General features: G+C 42.2%; 1 protein-coding gene across 3 annotated transcripts in view; it reads left to right on the top strand.

Annotated features, from left to right (window-relative positions):
* The window catches only part of L3MBTL4 (L3MBTL histone methyl-lysine binding protein 4), a 416,563-nt gene that overhangs the window by 125,470 nt on the left and 268,450 nt on the right, over positions 1 to 22,643 (top strand). For all 3 annotated transcript variants that reach the window (XM_087869962.1, XM_087869961.1, XM_045781801.2), the window contains exon 5: positions 6,347 to 6,438. In XM_087869962.1, coding sequence (XP_087726088.1) covers positions 6,347 to 6,438 — 92 coding nt within the window. The remainder of the gene's footprint in view (positions 1 to 6,346; positions 6,439 to 22,643) is intronic.

Here is a 22,643-nt window from a genome sequence, read left to right as displayed (position 1 = left end):
CCCACTATGAATGGTCTGGTGGCAGCTTTGGCTGGGCTCTGTATGGTTCTTCTCCTCCTCGCATTCTTGTTGATAGTTCCGGTGGGCTTGTACCTGGGGTTGCAGGCAAGAAAAATGATTGTGGTCAGTGGAGGACAGCACTGGTTTATGGCCATGGTTTAAAAAAAGCACAGGTCGGGGGGGTCATGCTGTGGAAGTGTGACATGGACGCAGTGACTTCAACTCCAATGAAGTTTTTTCACAGTTTTTTTCTGCGTTCTTTGCTTTCCATTTCCAGGCTTTGCTCTTGCTAATCTGATGAATAAGCCAACAAACCTCCAGGTATGTGTAGAACAACAAAGCAAAATTCAGTGAGGTGGCGAAGCGTAAGTGTGTCATCTTGGCGGGCACAGACTGCTGCTCGTTGTGAAGGAAGTGCTACAGGTTTTGCTGATCTGCAGATTTGGCTGAGGCTGCGTAAACCAAACGCCACAGGTTTACGGATAAGTTGAGGGATCTTCATTGCTTTGTAAGAAGGAAACCCACACTCCCCACCATCACCTGATCCCGCTCAGAGAAAGAGAGATGGCCCTGCTTATTTCCACACAAGGGAAGGGGCGCTGTTGCTGTTTTGCCAAAGCCACACCATCCCCTTTTGCAGGGGAATGGCTCTGCCATGGCGTCTTGGCAACCATGCACGTATGCAGCTGGCCAGGTAGACGAGGCTTAGGTGCAGATGAGCTCAGTCTGACAGAGGGCCCTGTGATCCTCCCGGCACAGCAGAACACGGCAAGCTCTCGAGAAGCTGCTCCGAGAAGGCCACCCTCAGGAGGCCGTCATGACGGTTTCTAGTGCTTCCCGGGTTCCGATGAGGCCTGAGTCCTTCTGCGTCACCTGTCCTCAGGGTCCGCCCACAGGCAGTCCAAGTGCAGAAGGGCCACGTGGAATGGGTTCCACAGGAACAGGGTGTCTGAGCACCCATGTGGCAGTATCTGGACCCTTTGTCTCGGTGTCACCCTGTGCAAGGGACGTGGGAGCTGGCTCCTGTACCTGCCTTTGCTTTTTGCTGGCCCTGTAAGTCCTAAGCCATCTGAATATTTGAAAAGTGCCTGGTTCTCTGCTGGCCAGGTCTGTCAGCCTTTGTCTTGCCTTCCTTGACAGATGTCACCATCTTAACCCAGCCATCTTCATGTCTTTGTTTTCTTATGGTTTTTATTCATATGTAAAAACATACATTCTGGTCCAGAAGTGCATATCAACTGTGCTTAATCTAGTATTTGGAAGAGTTATACTGTGTGGCCATCATCACCATAATTTACTTGATCTCTGTTGTTGGACATTCAGATTTTTCCCAACTTTGTACTGTTGTAGAAGCTGTATTTATTCCTTTTGCATTTTTTAGAACATAATGTTAAAGTCGGGATGAATTAATCAAGTATTAGCACCTTATTTTTTGGCTATATGTACAGGCATGGCTTGCTTTACTGTGCTACACGGATACTAGGTTTTTTACAAATTGAAGTTTTGTGGGAACCCTGCGTCAAGCGAGTCTGTCGGTGCTATTTTTCCCACAGCATCTGCTCACTTCGTGTGTCCGTGTCACATTTAGTAACGCTCACAATATTTTAAACTTTTTCATTATTATTATATTTGTTATGGCCATCTGTGATCAGTGGTCTTCGAAGTACTCTCATGATTGTTTTGGGGTGCCGTGAGCTGTACCCCTCTAAGATGGTGAACTGCATCGATAAAGCTGTGTGTGCTCTGACTCTACCTGCCAGCTGCTCCCCTGTCTCTCCTTCCCTCCTCGGGCCTCTCTCTGCCCTGAGACACAACAATATTGACATTAGGACAACTAACAACCGCACCACGACCTCTAAGTGTTCAAGGGAAAGGAAGAGTCAATCGGTGCTCCCAGCTTCATTGTTGTCTTCCTTCAAGACTTGGCCACAGCCCCCCCAACCTTCAGCAGCCCCGCCCCACTCAGCAGCCACAGCATCGAGGCAAGACCCTCCACCAGCCAACAGATTATGACTCACTGGAAGCTCAGATGACAGCACTTTTTTAATCAATAAAATATATTTTTTAGAAGATTTTATTTATCTATTTGAGAGAGTGAATGAGAGGGAGAGGGAGCGAGAATCTGAAGCAGACTCTGCACTGAGCATAGCCCAACACGGGGCTGGATCCCACAGCCGGGAGATCAAGACCTGAGCTGAAACCAAGAGTCAGATGCTTAACTGACTGAGTCACCAGTCAGGTGCCCCATCAATAATATATTTTTAAATTAAGTTGTGTACGTTGTTTTTTTTAGGACACAACACCACTGCATACTTAATAGGCTACATACAATATAGTATAAACATAACTTTTATGTGTACTAGGAAGCCAAAACCTGGACCTGCAGTATCTCTGGGGTATGCATGTATGCATTGTCAATGTGACTTCCAAAGTTTGAGTCAGGTTTACACGGCCACCATGAATGAGTGAGCTTATTAATTACCCTGCAGACTCATTTATGGTGCTTTTAAACTTTAAAGTTATTAATTTAATAGGCGTTTCTGCTACGTTAAAAATTATTAGTTTAATAGGCATTTCTACTACATTAAAAGTTATTAATTTAATAGGTATTTCTTTTTTTTAAAGATTTTATTTATTTATTTGTGTGGGGGTGGGGGAGGGAGAGGCAGGCAGAGCAGGGAACCCCATGTGGGGTTCAATCCTAGGACCCTGAGATCATGACCTGAGCCGAAGGCAGACGCTTAACTGACTGAGCCACCCAGGCGCCCAATTTAATAGGTATTTCTGCTACATTTTCATGGTACATTGCTAAAGTGAGGCAGTACTGTATAATGGGAATGCATGGGCTAGAAATTTTGTTTAAATCCAGACTTTTCCAAATGTGTGACTTCTGTAAGCCTGTTTCCTGTAATTATAAAATGAGGTTACAAATCTGATATTCAGTGTTGTAAAGAATAAATGGAAACATACACATTCATACATATACTCTCACATCATGTACATGCATGAATACACACACCCCCCATAATTTTGGTACCCGGCATATAATAGGTGCATATTAAGTGACAGGTCATATAGGATCAAATATATGTTGTATATTAGTAATGTGTGGCAGAAGAATAATAATTGGAATGTTTTGCTGTAGCCACTGTGTATATAGTGAAAAGAAATGGAATTTAGGATTTACAAACCTGTGTGCCTATCTAATACTTTATAAAATGAATGTTGTATCTGTAGAATGTTCAAGAAAATTGCATAAAAAATAAAGAAAATTCAGTGCCTGAGGCAGGCTGTTTGTAATTGGTTCCTTCTCTCCAGGAAATTGAGCAACGAGTTGGTCAAAATAGGTATCTTCGAATTCATTTTTAAAGCCAAAATTATTATCTCACCTGCCTTCCTTCCCTTTAATTCGTTAAACAAATATTTAGGGCAAGTCATGGTTATAGCTCCAGGGATACAGTGATGGACAAGATCAACGAGATCCTTTCTTTTTAGGAGTCTACATCCTCATTCTATACAAGCAATTTGGTTCCTTTAAGTTGGTGTGAGTCCCCCTAGAGTCAGTGATGATGAAAGTCCTGTGTGTGGCCCCAGGTATTTCCTTGTCTCACTGGCTGGTACGGTGTGGCTGACTGGTCCTCTTGCTTTACAGAAATACTGAATCCACCGAAGGTTGTTATTTTTGATATCATGTTTTCTTTTTCTGGTAAAACTTAAAAGGGTTATTACAGACTTATGTGATCATCAGAGATGATCATAGATATGATTTACTTCTGGTGAAATGACGATATATAACAATGGGAAATATGATTAAATTGAGAAATTACACACAATCTTTTTAAGAACACAGCTGTTGTAGAAAATGAGGTATCTATATTTGCTTTAGAGGCAACACTGCCGTAATGTTTTTTTGTAAATCATATAATTGTAATGTAGTAAAATGCTTATGTGAAAATAGGGATGTTGAATAATCTTACTAGGGTATCTTCAGGGTTTGTCAAAATGCTTTCTCTATTTAGAAAAATAAAATATCTCCTATTGTGGTAGAAATGGCAGTAAATCTGTAAGTGCTATAATGGTTGAACAGATTGTAAGCTCCTTGATGGAGATCACACTATGATGTCTCATTATTTTCAAACAAAGCAAGAAAATCCATTGATGACAATTGTTAGCCTTATTTGAAGATTAAAATGCTTTTCAAAATTCTCATCTTTAGTCAGTGTATTTCTTAGCAAGAACATGTTAGTGTGTTGTAATTGATGAATAGTAAATATTAATGTATATACTCTGTGTCTGTTTCTGAACTTTAAATTGATATGATTTTTTTTCTTTATAATCTGAGCTTAAATTACTCCCTTTTGGTCATTATATAAATGTGTATATCAAAGGATTAGTATATATTCTTTGTTTATTTTTCTCTACTGGATCAGGGACTGAGTTATATTTCTGTTTCAAGAGACAGCACACTTCTTATCATATTAAGCTCATCGAATATTTTTTAAATGATTAAAAGTCTACATGAATTCTTCCTATACAACTTGATGGATTTTTAGGTTTGTTATCCTATCAGGTTGCTTTATTGTCTTGAGAGGTTTCAAATGTTTGACTTAGGGGTGCATCTTACCACCTGTCACTACCAGTGCTAGGCACTTCTGACCTTTTACCATCTGTACCTTCTTCTGGAACAGTTTACAGCAAGATGAATGTTAAAACTCACATAGCGCTTTCTGGCCAATCTGCTCCAGGATGTGTGTATATGAGTGTGTGTTTGTGAGTGTGTGTGTGTGTGTGTGTGTGTGTAGCAATAATACTTGTAGAGAACTTTAAAGTGGTAGAAAGTAACAAACAAGGAAAGAATTTTGCATTAATCCTACAACCCACATATAGCCACTATTAATATTTTGCTGTGCCTTTTCAGTTGCTTTTCTATGCGTGTGTATTTGTAACGTGTGGGTCAATATCTGTGCATAGTGTGTTGCACAAAGAAGGTGCTTTACACATATGCTGAATGAATGAATGTCTCAATATATGTAAAATTTATATTTTAAAATTTAGGATAATATAATCTGTTTTATGTTTTATGTCCTTACTTTGATTTTACTTAATCTAGAAAATTCTCAAGATATTTTGTTACTTAAAAATAGTTTTTGATAACTTCAAAATCATATGTTTATATGTGCCTATGTATATATGTACATGTATTATAGTCTTTTTTGACCTTTCTGTCATATTATTTTGTGTTTTTGCTGTAATAATGTTCTGATGTATATTTTTACTATCAACTTTTATCATGACTACTTAGCCTGTTAATCTTAGAGGGGGAATTACTGGGACATAGAAGTAGAAATTTAAAATTATCAACCCTTTTCAGATTTTTATTATTTAAAAATGATATTTTTATTGAATTACAAAGGATAACTATTGATCTAGAAAATGTGGAAAGCAGAAAAATAAGGTGCAGAGAAAATAGGGAAGAAGCCATAATCCTGGCAGCTAAAGGTGACTTAATTTAAGATTTTGATTTACATAATTTTAGTCTTTCACATTTTGATTACATATTTTAACAAAAAGGATCATTTTGTTTTCTAAACTGCTGTTTTTTTCCCCACTCATAGTGTATCATTAACATAGTCTTTCTCTGCCATTAATCTTCTATAATGTAATTTTACAGCCTATTATTAAAAAGACACGTCTGTACAATGCATTTAATTAACCCCCCTCTTGATGGACCTGTAGTTTGTTTCCAATGTTTCATTATTATGAGGAGTTCAAGGATAAAAACCCTCATGTTTGCCTCTTGGGCACATTCACTGTAATCGCGTTAAGACAAATTCCTGGAAGCAGAATTGTTGGTTCAAAATATATGAATACATTTAGGGCTTTTGACATATTCCCACAGTGCCTTCCAACAGGTTGTACCAATTGACATTTATCCCCAAAAGAGGTATGAAAGTGCAAGGAGATTATACAGTTATTATCAGGTCATTCACCTTAAAATGAACCAAATCATGTTTTAAAAACCTGTACCTGTTTACTCCTCTTTGAGAGGAGTAAGAAATGACCCATTTTACGTGTTATCACCCATTTACGTTTCTCGGTGGTCTTCCTCCCGGGCGTGGGTGGGGGTTTATTCACAGGCTTGTTCTGAAACAGGAGAAGCTGCATATGGACTGGTCAGATGATTTCACTCAATGCTCATGGAAAGTGAGAGATAAGGTTTTTATTAGTTGCTGGGTTGCCTGATTACCTATTTGATGAATCAGCCTGCTTGTTGAGTGTATCTTCAGTTAGATATTATTTTTCTGTCACTAATTGTTTCAAGAAAAGTCACTGTTTTCTTTTCCAGTGCCTTCCGTGGCTGCACAGGAAGCGTGGTCGTGGGAGCAGTACTTGACAGAACAGAAGGCTGCAGCAGCTCCCGTTGAACTGTTTTCCAAGGTGAACCACTAACAGTCTTAGTTTTGGCAAGGAATGAACACTTAAGTGAGTTAATTAAAAGGAAATCATTTGCCTACACAGACCACCCAACTTATTTGATTTATAGGTTTCACTGGAAAACAACAAAGCTAATGGAAGCCTTAGTGATTCAGAATGTGTGCTCTGGAGCTGGACTCCCTGGGTTTGAAACCCAGTGCTACTACCTTCCAGCTCTGTGACCTTGGGCAAGTTGTTCTGTCTCTCTGTGCTTCAGTTTCCTCATCTGTGATGTAAGGAAATTACCATACCTACCTCTGGGGCTTGTTGGAGGATGAGCTCAGTTGTCCATGTAAAGGGTGTTGAATACGGTGTGCACATCATGAGCAATACGTGCTAGTCTTTCTTTGTATGAGCAGGTATTTCTTGCACAAGACCACCCAAGGATCAGGTTCGAGGGATCTGTTTTGATGTGTTGCATGGAATTTGTGGGCCAGGCAACATGTTGGAGCAGCCGGTGAAGCCCCATCACGTTCCACCGGACTCTAATGATGCTCAGAGCAGCTTGTGTGGGCTTGCTTGACACTGACTATTGGCACGGGGGCTTGTGACTTCAGGGGGCTCATCTTTACCCAGGGTACCAAATCTTCTGCTACCCTTTCTATTCTTCTTGGTCTTTGTTTTCAATATTTCAGGGGAGTTTATATAAATAATTGCATCAGATTTGCATAATTATATTGCATTTTTACCAGCAGTAAGAAGCTAATGCTTTTTATTTGCTTTACTTTTCACGACATTTTGTTAAGTTACATCTAGTAGTTTTTATTATGCAAAAGGGCTAGCAATATTTTAAAAGATTTATTTATTTTTTTTTAGAGATAGAGAGAGAGAATGCAGCAGGGAGGGACAGAAGGAGAGGGAGAGAGAATCTCATTCAGACTCCCCGCTGAGCGCAGAGCCCGACGTGGGGCTCAATCTCACAACCTTGAAATCACTCATGACCCTGAGATCAGGACCTGAGCTGAAACCAAGAGTCAGATGCTCAACTGCCTGAGCCACCCAGGCATCCCAAAAGGGCTAACAATTTTAATCCTGGCCGTGGCAGTAGAATGGGGGAGAAGTGAAGCAAATAGGGAAAGAAAAAGATACCAAGTGCTGGCAGCTCACATTTAAGAAATACTAAATATTTCATACTCAACCCAGTCTTCTCATCAGATGCCTTTATGGAGCTTTGGAAAACCCAGATGCACGGGTATTCCTGAGGCCTATTAAATTAGAACCTCAGGGGGTGGGGCCCGGCACCCTGGAGCTTGAGACCTCCTCGGGCTTCTGTGTGCAGGATGGAGGCCCGAGGTGGTAGTAGCTTGTAAGAACGCTACAGTCCCTGCTCAGGCAGGAGTCGGGTCCCTGCTGACTTGTGATGAGACTGTCACGTAATGAGACCTAGAGTAAGTTCCCCAGGTAGGGGGTCTCTTCCTCCTTCTCCTTCCTGTTTCTTCACAGCGTCTGTTCTTTGTGCTCCTGATCAGTCAATGTTGAATGACTTCTGGGTAACCTCTTCTCACTTCTGAACATGGAAGATCGTTACGGAGAGTTGGCTCTGACTGGGGCAAGCCAGTGCAACCTGCCTGTTCTCTCTGTCCCTGGGCCCATCTTGGGCCCATGCTGTGTGGTCATTGCAGGTCAGGAGGGTGGAGTGGGTCGGCCCCAGATCCAGCTAAAGCCTGTCAGGAGCTGTGAGCCCCAAGGGCAGATGTAGTCCAGGTTCAGCCACAGGACACAGGCCAGGCTTGTGACCCAGTGGCTGGGTGTAAATGGATCGCCGTAGGGTCTCAAGGCAGCCAGAGACCAAGAAAATATAAGAACAGCCGGTGATTGAAGTCAGGACTTCCACGTAGCAAAATTGGCCATGAGTGATGCAGGGCCTTAGGAATCAGGTCCCTGTGTGTCCTCAGACCAGGGTCCTCTCTTACCTCCACTGAGGACTGAATCATATGTTGGCGTGGTAAGCTGAAATGGGCTTTTGTTTCTGGAGCAAGGCAGATTTCAGCTAATGGCAGAGAGCTGTTGGGTTCTGGCCGGTGCCTGCATTCTTCCCTGAGCTCAGCCAGTGAGAGGATTAACACGATTTCTGGGTTTTTCCTCTAGGACACTTCAAGGTCCATCAACTAGCGTGAGAACACCTGCAGAACAGAGAATCCCCCCCCCTCACCTCCAGATTTTCCCTGGTGACATAGTATTAACTGAAAAAACCTCCAAGGGGGGTAAATGTGAGATTTCTGTTCCTGAAATAAATCCCTATTTCAATATTGGGAACTGTGTAATAGTACGTTATGGGTCATAGAACTTTCTCCCTTGACTTTATAGAGATCTGACAAAAGAGGTACTGACGAGCACTAAGTGAGGGAACATGTGACATCGTAAAGGCAGGGGTGGGTTCCCTCTGGAGGGTGTAAGTAGAATCCATGACTGTCCACAGAGTAGAGATGAGTGTTGGGCAGGGGATGCAGTCTCTGAGGATCCCTTGGCTAATAATACTTTGAAATATGACTTTCTCAAGCTTGTGGACTCTAATTTTTGCCAACTCTGAAAGTGACCATAAAGTATGAGCAGGTGAGAAAGTGGACCTGTCTGACCTGTAGGTGTGCCTTTGCCTTCACTCAGAATTTAGCAGTCAAGCTACTGACGTTTTTGAGGCTCTGTCTGTACAAACCACCATGTAAGATCTGGACTGAAACACTAAGGAGTTCATGACATGGCTGCTTAAAATTGTGCCATCTAGTTGGGGTATAAGATATGCCTGAAAGGGGCGCCTGGGTGGCACAGCAGTTAAGCGTCTGCCTTCGGCTCAGGGCGTGATCCCAGCGTTATGGGATCGAGCCCCACATCAGGCTCCTCCGCTGGGAGCCTGCTTCTTCCTCTCCCACTCCCCCTGCTTGTGTTCCCTCTCTTGCTGTCTCTATCTCTGTCAAATAAATAAATAAAATCTTAAAAAAAAAAAGGTATGCCTGAAAACGGGACAGCAGGGTGAGGTAGAATGTTCATTGTCAGCGGAATGTACAAGTAATGAGTTTCCCAGGCATTCCACGCAGAAGTGGCGTCTCCTCCAGCCCTGAACGAGGAGGAAGCAGTTTACCAGTTATCAGGTCTGATTTGTCCTGATGACCGAAGATGCTTGTGTTCAAATACGGTGTTACTCTGACTGGACATTTATATTCTAAGATGAAGTGGCGTGGTTTACAATTGAAAATAGCTTTCAGTAGAATAAAAAAGGCGATAACTCAGGCCAGTCTTCCAAGAAAGATGATCAGATTGAACTCAGTTTTGGAGTGACATTGTGCTCTTGACTCTTACTGTCCATTTTAATTGTGTAAATATTGTAATAATGGTGTTCAGGTCAGCCTGCTGAGATGAAACTTTTCACCTTTTGACAGTGAAATGTTGAAAATAAAATGAAACAGTTTTCGTATCCTGATTGGAAACCTATTAAAAAGATACTGAGTGTTGCTTTAGTTTTACTACATTTCCATCCTAATATTCAAGTTTTAGAAGGTGTACCAGTGACACGCAGACACACACGTGGTCAATTCATCATGCAAATCAGGCATGTATTCTACAAAGACAATGTGCATATGTATATGTATATTTTGTGTGTGTATATTTTTAAAAGAGTATGCGTATTTTATTTGCACACAAAGGTTTTTTGCGTATCTATAGGCCTATTTTGAATTTCTTTTTGTACAAGACAAAGTAAAGTGTTTTATAATTTATGGTTTATTTTACCATCTGGGGTAGTGAGTGTACAAGGATATAAAACACCTTCTGTTGACAGAAAATATAAAAACATTTTCTCTTCGTTACTGGTGAAATGTGCCTATCCTGATTTGATTCAAACTTTAAAATATTTTTTCCTTTGGTTTTGAAGTTGGTTCTAAAACTTTCCCCTCTTATCTCTCCCTGCCAGTCATCTAAGCATCCGCTGTATCTCCCTGAAGCTTTCTTCCCACCCTGTTGCCCATCACAAGTTCAGATATGCCAACCTGGAATTCAAGTCCCCACAGTCCAGCCCCATCTGCAGGTGCACGTAAACACAGAGCTGCTTCTGTGCTGGTCAGGTGGACCGTGCACTGCCTCCTGCTTGTTGCTGCCCTGTTCAACTGTTCAGAGTCTTCATCCAAGTGTGAGGCCTCTGTGTCTCTTCTTGTTCTCTGAACTTCATAGTTCCATGTCCTCCTAAGACCTTCCCCCTTCATGAAGCTGTCCCAGCCTGTGCACTCTGACCTGTGGACTTGGCAGCCTCTGAGTACCCGGGTCCTCCTGGTGGGAGTGAGGCTTGGGGGACAGTGTAGGACCAGTGTGAAGGCAGGTGCTGCCCCTCATGTTATCTGACCATGAGCCAAGGGGACCTCCACCTGCACCTATCCCAGCACTCTGGGGGCAAGTCTGACTGAGGGAGCATAGCCCTCCCTCGCCCTAAACCGACCTTGTCCCACAAACCACACATCCCAATTGTCCTTAGTCACTGGCCTAGAAAGCTCTGCTTTTTATGCCCAGCAGATGTTCCTGTTTCCCCATGAGTTAGACGGCCGAGCAGCTAGGCTAAATGTGTGCTTGGGCCCCTGCAGGTCAGGGACACTTGAATTAATTTTAAAATGATTGATATTTCAGAACAAGATGAAAGTCATCATGGAAAAGCTAAAACTCTTGGACTTCTCTGTGTGTCTTTATAGTGTAGTATATAATTTAGTTTGTCTTATAGTCAGGGGTTGTTTTCCTTTTCCTTTTCTTTCTTCCCTTCCTCCCTCCCTCCCTCCATCCCTCCCTCCCTCCCTCCCTCCCTTTTTTGCTTGTAACAAATTACTATAAACTTAATGGCTTAGAATAATACAAATTTATTATCTTAAAGTTCAGGAAGCCAGAAATCTACAATGGGTTATCAGGGTTGTGTTTCTTCTGTAGGCTGGGGGTGGGGGGAGAATCGATTTCCTTGCCTTTTGTAGCTTCTAAAGGCTGCCTGCATTTCTTAGCTTGTGGGCCCACATCACTCCAACCTCTGTTTCCATAGTCACATCTCCGTCTCTGGTCTTTTGGCGTCGCTCCTGCAAGGACACCTGTGATGACACTGGGCCCACCTGGATAATCCAGGATAACCTCTCCATCTCGAGATGCTACTACACTTAATCCCATCTGAAAAATCCCTTTCGCCATGTAACATACCATATTCACAGGTTCGGAGATTAGGACATGGCTGGCTTTGGAAGCCACTGACCACAGGTGTCATCTCCTTTCCAGTGCTGTGCTGCTCTGTCCCTGCCCCTGGCCTGAGTGGCTTCTCATGGCCAACTCCCTCCTGTCATTCTCCTATGACCTCTGCAGCACCCCCTGTGGTAAAACAAGGGATGTACTGGGGTGTCTGGGTGGCTCAGTTGGTTAAGTGTCTGACTCTTGATTTTGGCTCAGGTCATGATCTCAGGGTTGTGAGATCGAGCCCCACATCAGGCTCTATGCTCAGTGCAGAGTCTGCTTGAGATTCTCTCTCTCTCTCTCCCTCTGCCTCTACTGCCACTTGCTCTCTCTTTCTCTCAAATAAATAAATAAATAAATAAGTCTTCTTATAAAAAAGCCAGTGATGCATCATCCTTAGTAGCTCAACACGCGGTGCCCCCTTTCTCGGGTCAGAACGCCCAGCTGCTTCGCTGTAACCTCTGCTTCCTGAGAGTGCACCTTGGCCTCTACCAAACTCACTTCTGCACCCTTCCAGGTCAGGGGGCCTAGCCTCTTCCTGCCGCCTGCCTGCTCCTTAGTATGTTGTCACTCTGCACCCAGCCCTCCCTCCCTTGAGGCATATGCTGTCTCCTCCCTACGCTTTCCACTCTTGTTACTTCATGGGATTGTGCATTTGTGCGCATGTGTGTGCCTGTGTGCATGTGTGCGCTCACGTGCAGCCCTCCCTGAGCCTCCCCTTTGCGTCTGCCCGGGTCTCCTGCTCATCCTTGGACATCCTTTGCCCATGTAAGCCACCCAGTACCTCGCGCGCCTCCACCTGAGGGCCAGACCCTCCTTCCCAGGGTAGTCCACCTGCTTCCCGCCACACTTGCGTCAGTCAGAACTGGACCTCTCCTGCAGTGTGGAACTTTCAGTCTCACTGTCTGATCCCATCCACTGCCCTTGCCGCCCTCTCTCTCCCTTATTCTCACAGTACCAATTTTTCCTTTAATTAAGACTTGTGGTTGATTTGTCCTTTTTCTTCCTTCTGGCTTCACATCTTCCCTGGCCAGGCTAGACCCCCTGGTTCCATCATTTTAGCCATGCTCTTGCCAGAATCTTCAACTGCCTTGTCCCCCTGTCCTCCTCTCCCCACAGATGCCTGCCAAAATCCCGGCTTTGGATGAATCACATGTGCCTTCTAACTTCTAAGCTGCCAAGCCCTGCTAGAGAAAAAGCACAAAGCCTTGCGGATTGGTGGCACTGTAGACCGACAGTCTCTACTAAGAGGGCAGTGCCTGGCCGTCCTTCTGGTCCTCAATCCGAGCACTCCCTGCTTCCTAGGAAGGCACTTCTCTCAGGCATCTGCCCTCACTCCCAGCAGAAGGCGTCACTCCCTTAATGGATGCGGGGCAATCTACCTCCACTCCTTGCCACAAACCTTCATCACACCTACTCATATCACTTTCCCAGGCTGAACGGGGAGAAGTACCCTCCTCCTGCCCCTCATCCCTTTACCTACGCCCTGTAACCTTCCTGTTTCTGCTTTTCTAGAGAGAATTGATCAACGACCTATCAATTACCTCATGTCCTGCTTGTAAGTCACCTTTGCTTCTCTTTCAAGCATGTGTGTCTGGAACATAAATACACCTGTCTGTCCCATCTTTAAGAAAGCCTATTGGCCCTTGGTCTTGCATTCCCCTTAATAGCTCATCTCCTTAGTCTGCTCTAGCTTCTTGAAATGTTGGCCTGCATTTTCTCTTTTGTTCATTTTCTAACCTTTTCTTCCTCTGACTCTGCATCCTGGCCTTTACTCCCACCACTATCTGAAACTGTGCCCCCAGAAGTGTGCCCCCACTCTCTGGCCCCCTACCTGATTTCAGAACCACATACGTCAGGCCTTGGCTTACACTCCCTCTGCTCCAGGACACTCTCCGCTGTCAGCGGCTGCTTCTGCTTGGTCCCGGTCACTGCCGGCCAGGCGTTTCTGAAAGTCCTCTTCCCCTGGGCTTCAGTCTTAGGACCCTATTCTACATGGCCCCTGGGGCATCTCATCTACCCTCTTTACTTGAGTTCCACCTAAACCCAGTGGAGTTTGTAACCTCCTAGACCTTTCTCTTGGTCCTCCTACCTCCTCCTGTGGCCCACAGCTGTCTTACACTCAGCACATGCAAACCCGACTCCCTTTCCCAGTCTGCCTTCGTGAGTCCGCTTCATGGGGTCCCTATCCCTGGGAAGGGCCCTCCACACTCGTTTTGTGGGGCCGGCTGCTGTTCCTCCTGTCTCTGCTCACATACGTCTGCTCTGGTTTTGCCCTTCAGCTCCTTCTCGGTGCCCCTGCCACCACTGCCTTCATGTAGGAGTAAGCCCCCATTTTATTTTCATAGCAGTTGTAACAACAGTTTTGTAAATGATCTGTCTCTGTCCAGGCCAGCCCCACCTTTAACCTTCCTGCCTACAGTTGCTGGAACGATCTTTGTAAACCGTGGTTCTGTTCGTTATTTGTGTACGTAGCATGTCTGACTGCTTTTGTGTCGTTCTGTGTGATTATATGTAGTGTGTTTTGTCTCTGGGTAGAGCTGTAACTCCGTGAAGACTGACTGGGTTTCTTTCTTTTTTTAAAATTCCTCTCTGCTTTGTGATTCTCTGGGAGAGGTGCACTTTGGAGCATCTTTTCATTGGCTCAGTGCTTGTACACGTGCTGCCTCGTTAAGTCCTTTCAGCTTCCTTCCCTTCACTTTATAGAAGAAGGACTCTGTGATGCGTTTCTCTCTTAGTTTGTAACTGGAGGTGGCGGATAATATCACTCGCTTCTTAGAGACTGTTAAGGAATTACGTAAAATGTATATAGTGTTTAGCCCGATACAATGTCTGACAAATAGTTCACTTTATTAGATGCAAGAATTCTTAACATGACACTTCTCAGATTCTAGTCTTTTGCTCTCCCCGGAACCTGCCCTTCTTGACAGCATTCGTTCAGAACCCTAGCCAGAACCCCGTCCCCCAAGACTGCGTCCTCGTCGGTACTGGCCTCCGTTTGATCACATCAGTGCTCTTGGCTGCTCCCCGTTAAGCATGGCCTCCCAACTGAGGTGTTCGATTTCAGTCTCCTGATTTCCTGTGTGTCAGGGTGAGTGTCCAGTCTGAAAAGCACCCATCATTTCATCTGAAACCTTAGTGCTGGCGGATATGGCCGTTCCACACCTTCCATGCTCGCTGTGATGCTGGCCCTCCTGCTTTCATGAGGAGAACAGAAGTATTTCTTCAGTTGCTCTCCTTTGTCTCCAAAAACAAGGCAAAATCGTTATGTAGATTTTGGCATTTCTGCTTTTTCTCCCCCTGCTTTCCTCAGCGGGATCTTTATCTTGGACACTCCATAACATGTTCTTGTATCATGCTCTGTCCTTCCACCTTTCTTAAAATCTGTAGTAATCTCTTATGATTTGGGAAAGAAATAGTTTGTGTCCTGATAAGGAAATTTCAGCCATCTGTAGGATGATGTGGTGGTGTTGGAGCGGGGGGTTCTCTCGGAAAGAGCTGGGAGTAGTTGCGGAACAAAGACACCTTCTTAATTTAACCTCCTCATTGCCCTAGATATGACAGCCTTATTTGAACACACTCCTGTTCTCTCTCAGCCTTCCTTAGTGAAGTCCAAGTGAAGGAAGAGTTTACGTTCTCTCTCTAAATTTAACTTCTGTGCCCAGACCTGAATTATATTTTTAAAAATCTATTTTTTAAAATATGCCAGTACATCAGATAGAATCTGAAAGACCCATATCTGTGTTTTGTTTTTGAGAAAGTCTGGATTTGTGTTTAGGTTTGCAGGTGCAGAAAGATGCTGCCGTGAAAATTCATATTTGTTATAACCCCCTGTAGAGAAATTTCAGACAAGTAGGACCTTTCCAACCAAAACAGTTTAGTCAGATGTCAAGTTTTTTTGTGCTTTGAGCATGCTTCCAAATTACTTGATAATCACTGAGAACACTATCATAGTTCTAATATAGATCCTTCTTAGATAATACTTTAAATATTAATCATTAGCCACATGATGACCATGCATGGCTTTTTTAGTAGTTTAAGCAAAAATGAAATACCTCATTATACTATGAATTCTGATATGCTTTGAATCAAATTATAGTCTCAGTCTATATGCTCTTTTTATTTATTTAAAGCGTGTGTGTGCTTGTTTGTTTTCCTGTTTGTTTTTGTCTTCTATATGTATTTTGCTACCCCCAGTTTTAAGATAACTTCATTGATATTTAAGAGTTCTCCCAGGAAAGAACGTATTTTGTTAAAAAAAAATACTATGTATATTATAGTCACATGTTTGATTGGGGCTTAAATCCTAAGGCAGCATTGGGCAGAGAAAGAAGTGTGTTTTAAAACTAGACTGTAGACTTGCTACATGAAGTCATTTAAGCTGATTAATGTCTGGGGCTCTGAAGAACAGAGAGAATTCTCATTCATGTTCATTTCTCCTGTTCTCTAAAGCTGTAAGTTCTGGGGCAAAACTGAAGATACATCCTGATCTTGCAGCTCAGATATTTTTCCTATTCTTAGAATCCACTTCTTTGTAATGGTGGGATTCAAAGTACCAGATGCCTGGGAAACAGTTTAGCAGATCTGAAGTGGTGAGGCTGGACACTCCAATCAGGGCTGCTTTCTCCTTCTTGGGAGGGGCTTGGAGCCCCCGTAGAGGCTGCTTATCTGCAGTTCCAGCTGGAAGCCGAATGTCATGTTCCAAGATGTTCAGAGGAAGAGAAATTAAAAGAAGAAAATAGTGGTATTCAGAATCAAGAGTAGACAGTTTCCACAGCTCTTCTCCTACAGTTGAAGCAAATTTATATTAGAAATATCTTTGTCTTTTTACCCTAGGAGGGTTTAGTCATCTAGGAAAAAAATATGTGGGCTTATCACTTTAGACACTATACTCAGAGATTTGTGGAGTCTACTCATGTTGGCCAATGAATTATCAGACAACTTCAGAAGTTATTTTCAAAAGTTCTTTCTGTGCAGTCCTTTATTTTACACTGTGTGGGTTCTTTCTCTTTGTTCCTAAAGATCTTTGTTGGTGTAAATCCAACAGTATCCCACCCACTCTGCTGTGTGCTTTCTTTTTGTTTCTGAGACTGTAATTCAGTCAGTGGGTAGTTTAGGGTACCTGGATACACACACACACACACACACACACACACACACACACACACACACATCTCAGCCAAACTTCCTACTACCAATAGGTCAGTAGTTCTGGGGAAATGAGAATTTTGCATCTGAGATTATAGTAGAATAGATTCACAAAAAAGGAAGAGGAATTGTATCCACTGGCATATTAGCAATACTTTTGTTGTGCCATGAATTCTGTGTTCTCTTTTTGTAGAATGCTTCTTGGTATAATCTTGGCAACAGTTTGGGATACAGAATTAACCTATGAAAAATGTTCAAAATAACAAGGAAGTAGTCTCTAAAATAGAGTTTAAAAATACACAATCAGCCATCCTTCACTGCCATCTTAACTGAAGCCTTGCAGCAAGTTATGTTTAATTATGTAGGTGAGGATTTTTCCCCATTAGCCTAACAAATAGATGGCAAAAATAGGCATCAGTTTGAAAAAGCAGGATTTGAAGCATGCCTTGTTGCCTGGCCTGTATACCCACGATGAACAGCTGCAGGAACTGCTCGTGTCTGCCTATCGAAGGCTCCTAAATATGTTGTTTAGTCAGTGGATTGATTAATGACAGATTCCCTTAAAGGACAGCCATCCGGCTCTTAATCTTTTTTTAGGTATTAGACCCTTTTGAACATCTAATGAAAGCTATTGATAATCTCCTTAGAGAGCTGCTTATATCCATTTGCGCACAAAATTTTAAAATTTAGGAGGTTTCTAGAATCCCTGAAGACATCATAGATGCCCCTCCTGCTCTACCATCGAAACCATGGACCCTATCTCTGTCCCACCATTAAAATAACTACATTAAGATGTAGTTTAAACAAGAATAGAAAAAAAATGTGTATACGTACGTGATTGTATGCTATGTGTGAGTGTATGAGTGTGTATCTGTTTCTATATCTCTGTATCTCTACAGATACAGGTGTATTCAAGGTCTCCATTTTCTCTGTGATTGAAACAAGAGAAAGCCAGGAGGAATTCTAATATTCCTGGGAGGTTCCATTGTTAGCTCAGGTGAAAATCATAAAGCTCCCAGAGGAGAAAGCAAGGAAGGAGTTTCATAACCTCTCATAGCCTGCCAGTATTTGCAATGAACAGACTTTTAAGATGAAAGATTCATTGCAAGATACTGCACCCGGGGGGATGTTGAAGCTATAGTAATGCACTAGAAATCTGGAATTGAAAAGTAGGTACAAAAATGTCATTGTTCATGAGCTGTCTATAGAGTCCTTGAAGGTATCAGTCAGTATTGATAACATTATAAAACTAACACATTATGGAAAATCTGGGTATTTCTTCCAAGCCTGAAACCTGGGCGTGAGTTGAAAATTCCCTGCCTTCTTTGTGCTCTGTCTCCCAGCCAGTCCTCGGGTACTCCCCGTCTTTCCTCCTCCGTAGGTACTGAACCCGCCCCTCCTGCCTGTTCTCCGTCCTCTTCAACACTTGTCCAGGCTCCTGCCATGTTCTGGAATGGAATGTAACTTTGCAGTGATGCACGCGACCAGGGTTTGAATTCACGTTCCGGTTTTTTACTAACTAGCTGTGCAGGTGGGGTATTTGTGAATGTCTCCGAGTCTCAGATGTGACACAGGGATTGTAGAGCTCCAGTACAGGGGATGTAAAGGCTTCCGTGAGCTGAGTTAGATGCTACACATGGCACGTGGCAAATTCTCAATTATCGGTAGATATTAAAAAACCTCCTTAACCATCTTCCCTATTTCCAGTCTTGCTATTTTTTAAATTAATTCTCTACACTGCCACTAATAAGATCTTTATAGAATGCAAGAATTTTTTTTTTCTCCCCTCTGCTTGAAAACTTTTGCTAGTGTTTCATCCACTCAGAACAAACTGAAAGGTCCTTCCCAAGACCTTCTACAAGGCTTCTTGTGAACTGTGCCCAGTCTTCTTGCCCAGCATCGTCATCACTTAATTTGTGTGTGTGTGTTGATTTTTTAACTAATTACAATGCCATTTAAAAATTCTAGCAAAACGGAGTAGAAAAATCAAAGGCTTTCTCTGTTGGTTCTTTTCTCTGGGTGAACCGCTCAAAATAATTTGACATACATATTTCCATGTCTGTATATATTTAGTTACATAGATAAGTGAATGAGGCCTATATAAATAGTTGTGTTTTACTCATCGAGTGCTAGCTTTATATTTATTAGTATGTTATGGCTCTCATGACACCTTAGCAGACTGAGGTCTATGTCTTGCTTTTTTGTTGTTGTCGTTGTTAAGATTTAATTTTTAAGTCCTCTCTACACCTATCATGGGGCTCGAATTTATAATCCGAGATCAAGAGTCGCATGCTGCACTGACTGAGCCAACCAGGTGCCCTGATCTTGCTTTTGTAATAGCTGCATTGTATTCCATTGTATTGTGTCTGTTTTCTCTCCATCTAAAATTATTTTTACATACGTTGTTGTGGCAGGCATATAATTGAGTTATTCTCCCCAAATGGATTGTCATGTGTATGTGTCCTAATGACATTTATCTTGGTTTTCCTGACTTAAAATGCCACCTTTACTTTGTATTAAATTCTCATATGACATTTGGGGATCTTTTAATGGTCAGATAGCACATAATCAGACCACCAACTTTAGTTTTTTTCTAAACCCATTCTGAGTTTTAATTATAAAAGCTTAAAAATGTTGCAGTCTTTAGTCAGTGAATGGGATGGTGTTGATTTACTGCACTGACTACTCGCTCATACGCAAAGCCAGATACACACACACCGTGGTCTCAGGCACATTACATAACCTCTTGTGCCCCAGTTTCATTATCTGCAAAATGTACGTAATGCCTATTTCATTGGACTTTTATGATGACTTAATGAGTTTGTGTTTTTAAAGTGCTTAGATCAGGATTTGGCCCAGAGTTAAGTGCTACGGAAGTGCTTTTGTATGAAAGCCATCTGTATATGGCCTGATAAAGGATAGCTCAATCTTTATACCTATTCTTTCTTATTCCTTATTCTTCATTTTTGCTTAGTGAGATAATTGTACCTAACTATGGCTGTGATAGGGAGTGTTTGGTGGTTCTTCATATAGGTCTGTATTTGTCCTGGATATACTGATCAAACATAAATTCACATTCCTTTTGTTTTATCAAATGTTAAGCCAACAAAAATACCACACTCAAACCTGGCAGGTGGACTGTCTTTACTTCTCGTAACTTCGCTTTGGTTGTATTTGTCTTAGGAAAATGTTTGTGTTCCCTTTGGCAGTATTTGAATGATTTTTTTTTTAATGTACCAATAACGTGATTGTTCTTTTTTTTCCCCACCGAGTAGAGAGAATCATCAAGTGTTGACCAAGAGTTAAATTCTCTGTGGTTAAGCTGTCTATATCCCAGTTTGCCTACCTAACACTTCTTGTGATCTCGCCTGTCACATTTAAAATTGTGACATTTCAGCCTATGAGATACACATTGAGACAGTATGAGATTTTGAAGATGTTGCTGAGATAAACCTTCGAAGAAGAAGACCACTGGACTCATGGCAGTGGTCTTTGGCGTTATAAGAAATCTCGTTTCATCATCTGCATATAAAATTTATATGAACATCTTTCCCTTTGACAGTCATCATGTGAAGGTTTGGAAACCAGCAGCCCGTGGTCCTGGGCCAGCCCTTTGCATGGCATGCTGAAAGTGTGTGCTTGGGTGGCTGTGATTTCCTTGCATGCCTAATTTCTCCCATTTCTCTGGATACTGAATTAAGATCAAGAAATTTTTGTTGCCTGCCAACTCTTGCCTGTGAATAAAATAGAATGCCTGTGGGCTTGCGGATAGAATCTTCCATTTTGAGAATTGACACTGCCCTGTAACACATATCTAGCTACTGCTCTGCGGGTGCTGATGGCCACCAACCTTCTGCAGTCTCTGCAGAGTGGCTCAAAAGTAACCAGTACAGGCATAATCTCTCTGTTCTTGTGATGAGGCTCTCAGTGATAAACAGAGCGAAATGTCCAGAATTTCTCACACGTATCTACCAGGTGTCCAAGAGCTGTTTACATGGTGCATGTGTGGCTTTGGAGCAGAGATCTACTGGCACACACATGCGACTGTGCCGTATGCATTGTACTTCATAAAGGAATTTCGCCGTTAGCCTGTTGCTTTTCTCTAGTCATGGCGTTTTGTTTTGTTTGGGTTTTTTTGTTTTTGTTTTTCTTAATGCTCGGACTCATTTTATTTTTTAATAATAGTATGTAATTTGTACCTGCTTTTGCTATGTGGTATAGAACTTGGAATAATTCTTCTGTCATTAGTGACAAAATTCATTATTTTGCAAATGTCTGGGGAAAGAAAATGATGAAACAGAAGAGCTTAACTTCTGTACGCAAGAGCACATGGCACGTCCTTGGAAATGCCCTCATGGCCTTCCGTGCCCTTGAGCCGGGTTTTGTTTTGCTTGTGTTGTTCCCACATCTGTCCTCTAATGTGGAACAAACAGTTGACAGGCTTTCAGAAGATTTGGGTCCTTAGTTTCAATCTGCTACTAAATGGGTTGTGTGACCTTGAGAAAGTCTCTCCACCTCTCTGGCTTTGAGTTTCTTTATCTCTCAAAGTTTTTTTCAGGTCTACAGACCTTATGGTTTTTTATGATTGAAATTAGCAGCCTATGGTTTGCTTTAGCGTGTGATTCCAGTTCCCTTTTGTCACCATAAAATAAATTTTATAGCATGGCTATCAATTATGTTAATGAAATATATGATTTTTAGAAAGGAAAAACTAAATCTGCTATGAATAAAGCATTAGACAGCAAAGAGACTGATGAAAGACAGTGCTATTTCTTACTCAAAGCTGCCTTCCAGATTGCTAAAATGAATGTTTTGTTTTTTATTTGAAACCCTCCAAAGAAGCCGTGGCTGTTGTAGCAATGTCATGTTCCTTACTGTGTTACCTAAAGCTCCCAAATTTCCCTCAGGAAACCCTCTGAAAATGCCAACAAGAATAACATTGGTCATCCTAACTCCCGCTGTGAATTATTGCCAGTGTCTTGAATTTATCATTTAATTGTGAAAAGAGGGCATAGACTGTTCCATATATTACTGGTTCCTCCCCGTCCCCAGTTTTGTATCTTTCAGTTTTGTTAAAACATGAAAAATGTCCTCTCAGTTTTTACAGCTTCTTGAATTTCCTCTCAGCATTATTGATACAGTCCCCTTGGTCTCTCCTTCCCCTTTGCTTTCTTATCAATGTTGTGTGTACGCACGTGTATGTGTGTACGGGGCTTCTGAAGTTAACCAAGAAATTTCTAAGCAGTGAACAGGAGGCAGTCACATAAAACCTGTTATATACAGTCTGCTGGGAAACAGAGTAGATGTGAGAAGAAGGCTGGGGGAATTAAACACACACATGACATTTATTTTTGCAGAAATAAAATATTCCTGAGAAATCATTCATTCTTGCCATTTCATTTTTGGGTTTCGTCATCCTTTAAGTTTTTCCTTGGAAGCTTCTAAAATAATCTGTGAATGTTCTTAACGCCATTTTACAAGCCAATTCATAAAGATTTAAAAACAATTTCATGTTCATATAAAAAAGGCACACACTCAACTGTAGAAGGTTGAGTAAACTTTGGTGCTTACACAGAGTGGAGTATGATGCAGCTGTGACAAAGATTGTGGGCCATTGCTGTGACCTGATGTGGAGTGGTTTCCAGGGGGTGTTAGGAAATTAAGAAAGCCGCATGCAAAATAGCATGTATAGTATGCTACTTTTTGTGTGAGAAAGAAGGGAAAAAATAAGACAAAACATAAACATAGCTGTTTATTTTTACAAAAAGAAACCCAGGAAAGATAGACTAGAAAAGAGAGAGGTTGGTTACCTCTAAAGAGGTGGGATGGGCTGGATA

This window comes from Ursus americanus, chromosome 19 (assembly GCF_024610735.1).
Source record: "Ursus americanus isolate L20-20 chromosome 19, mUrsAme1.1.p, whole genome shotgun sequence".
Classification (NCBI taxonomy): domain Eukaryota; kingdom Metazoa; phylum Chordata; class Mammalia; order Carnivora; family Ursidae; genus Ursus; species Ursus americanus.
Note: the sequence above shows the minus strand (reverse complement) of the source record. Positions and strands in the feature narration are given on the sequence as shown.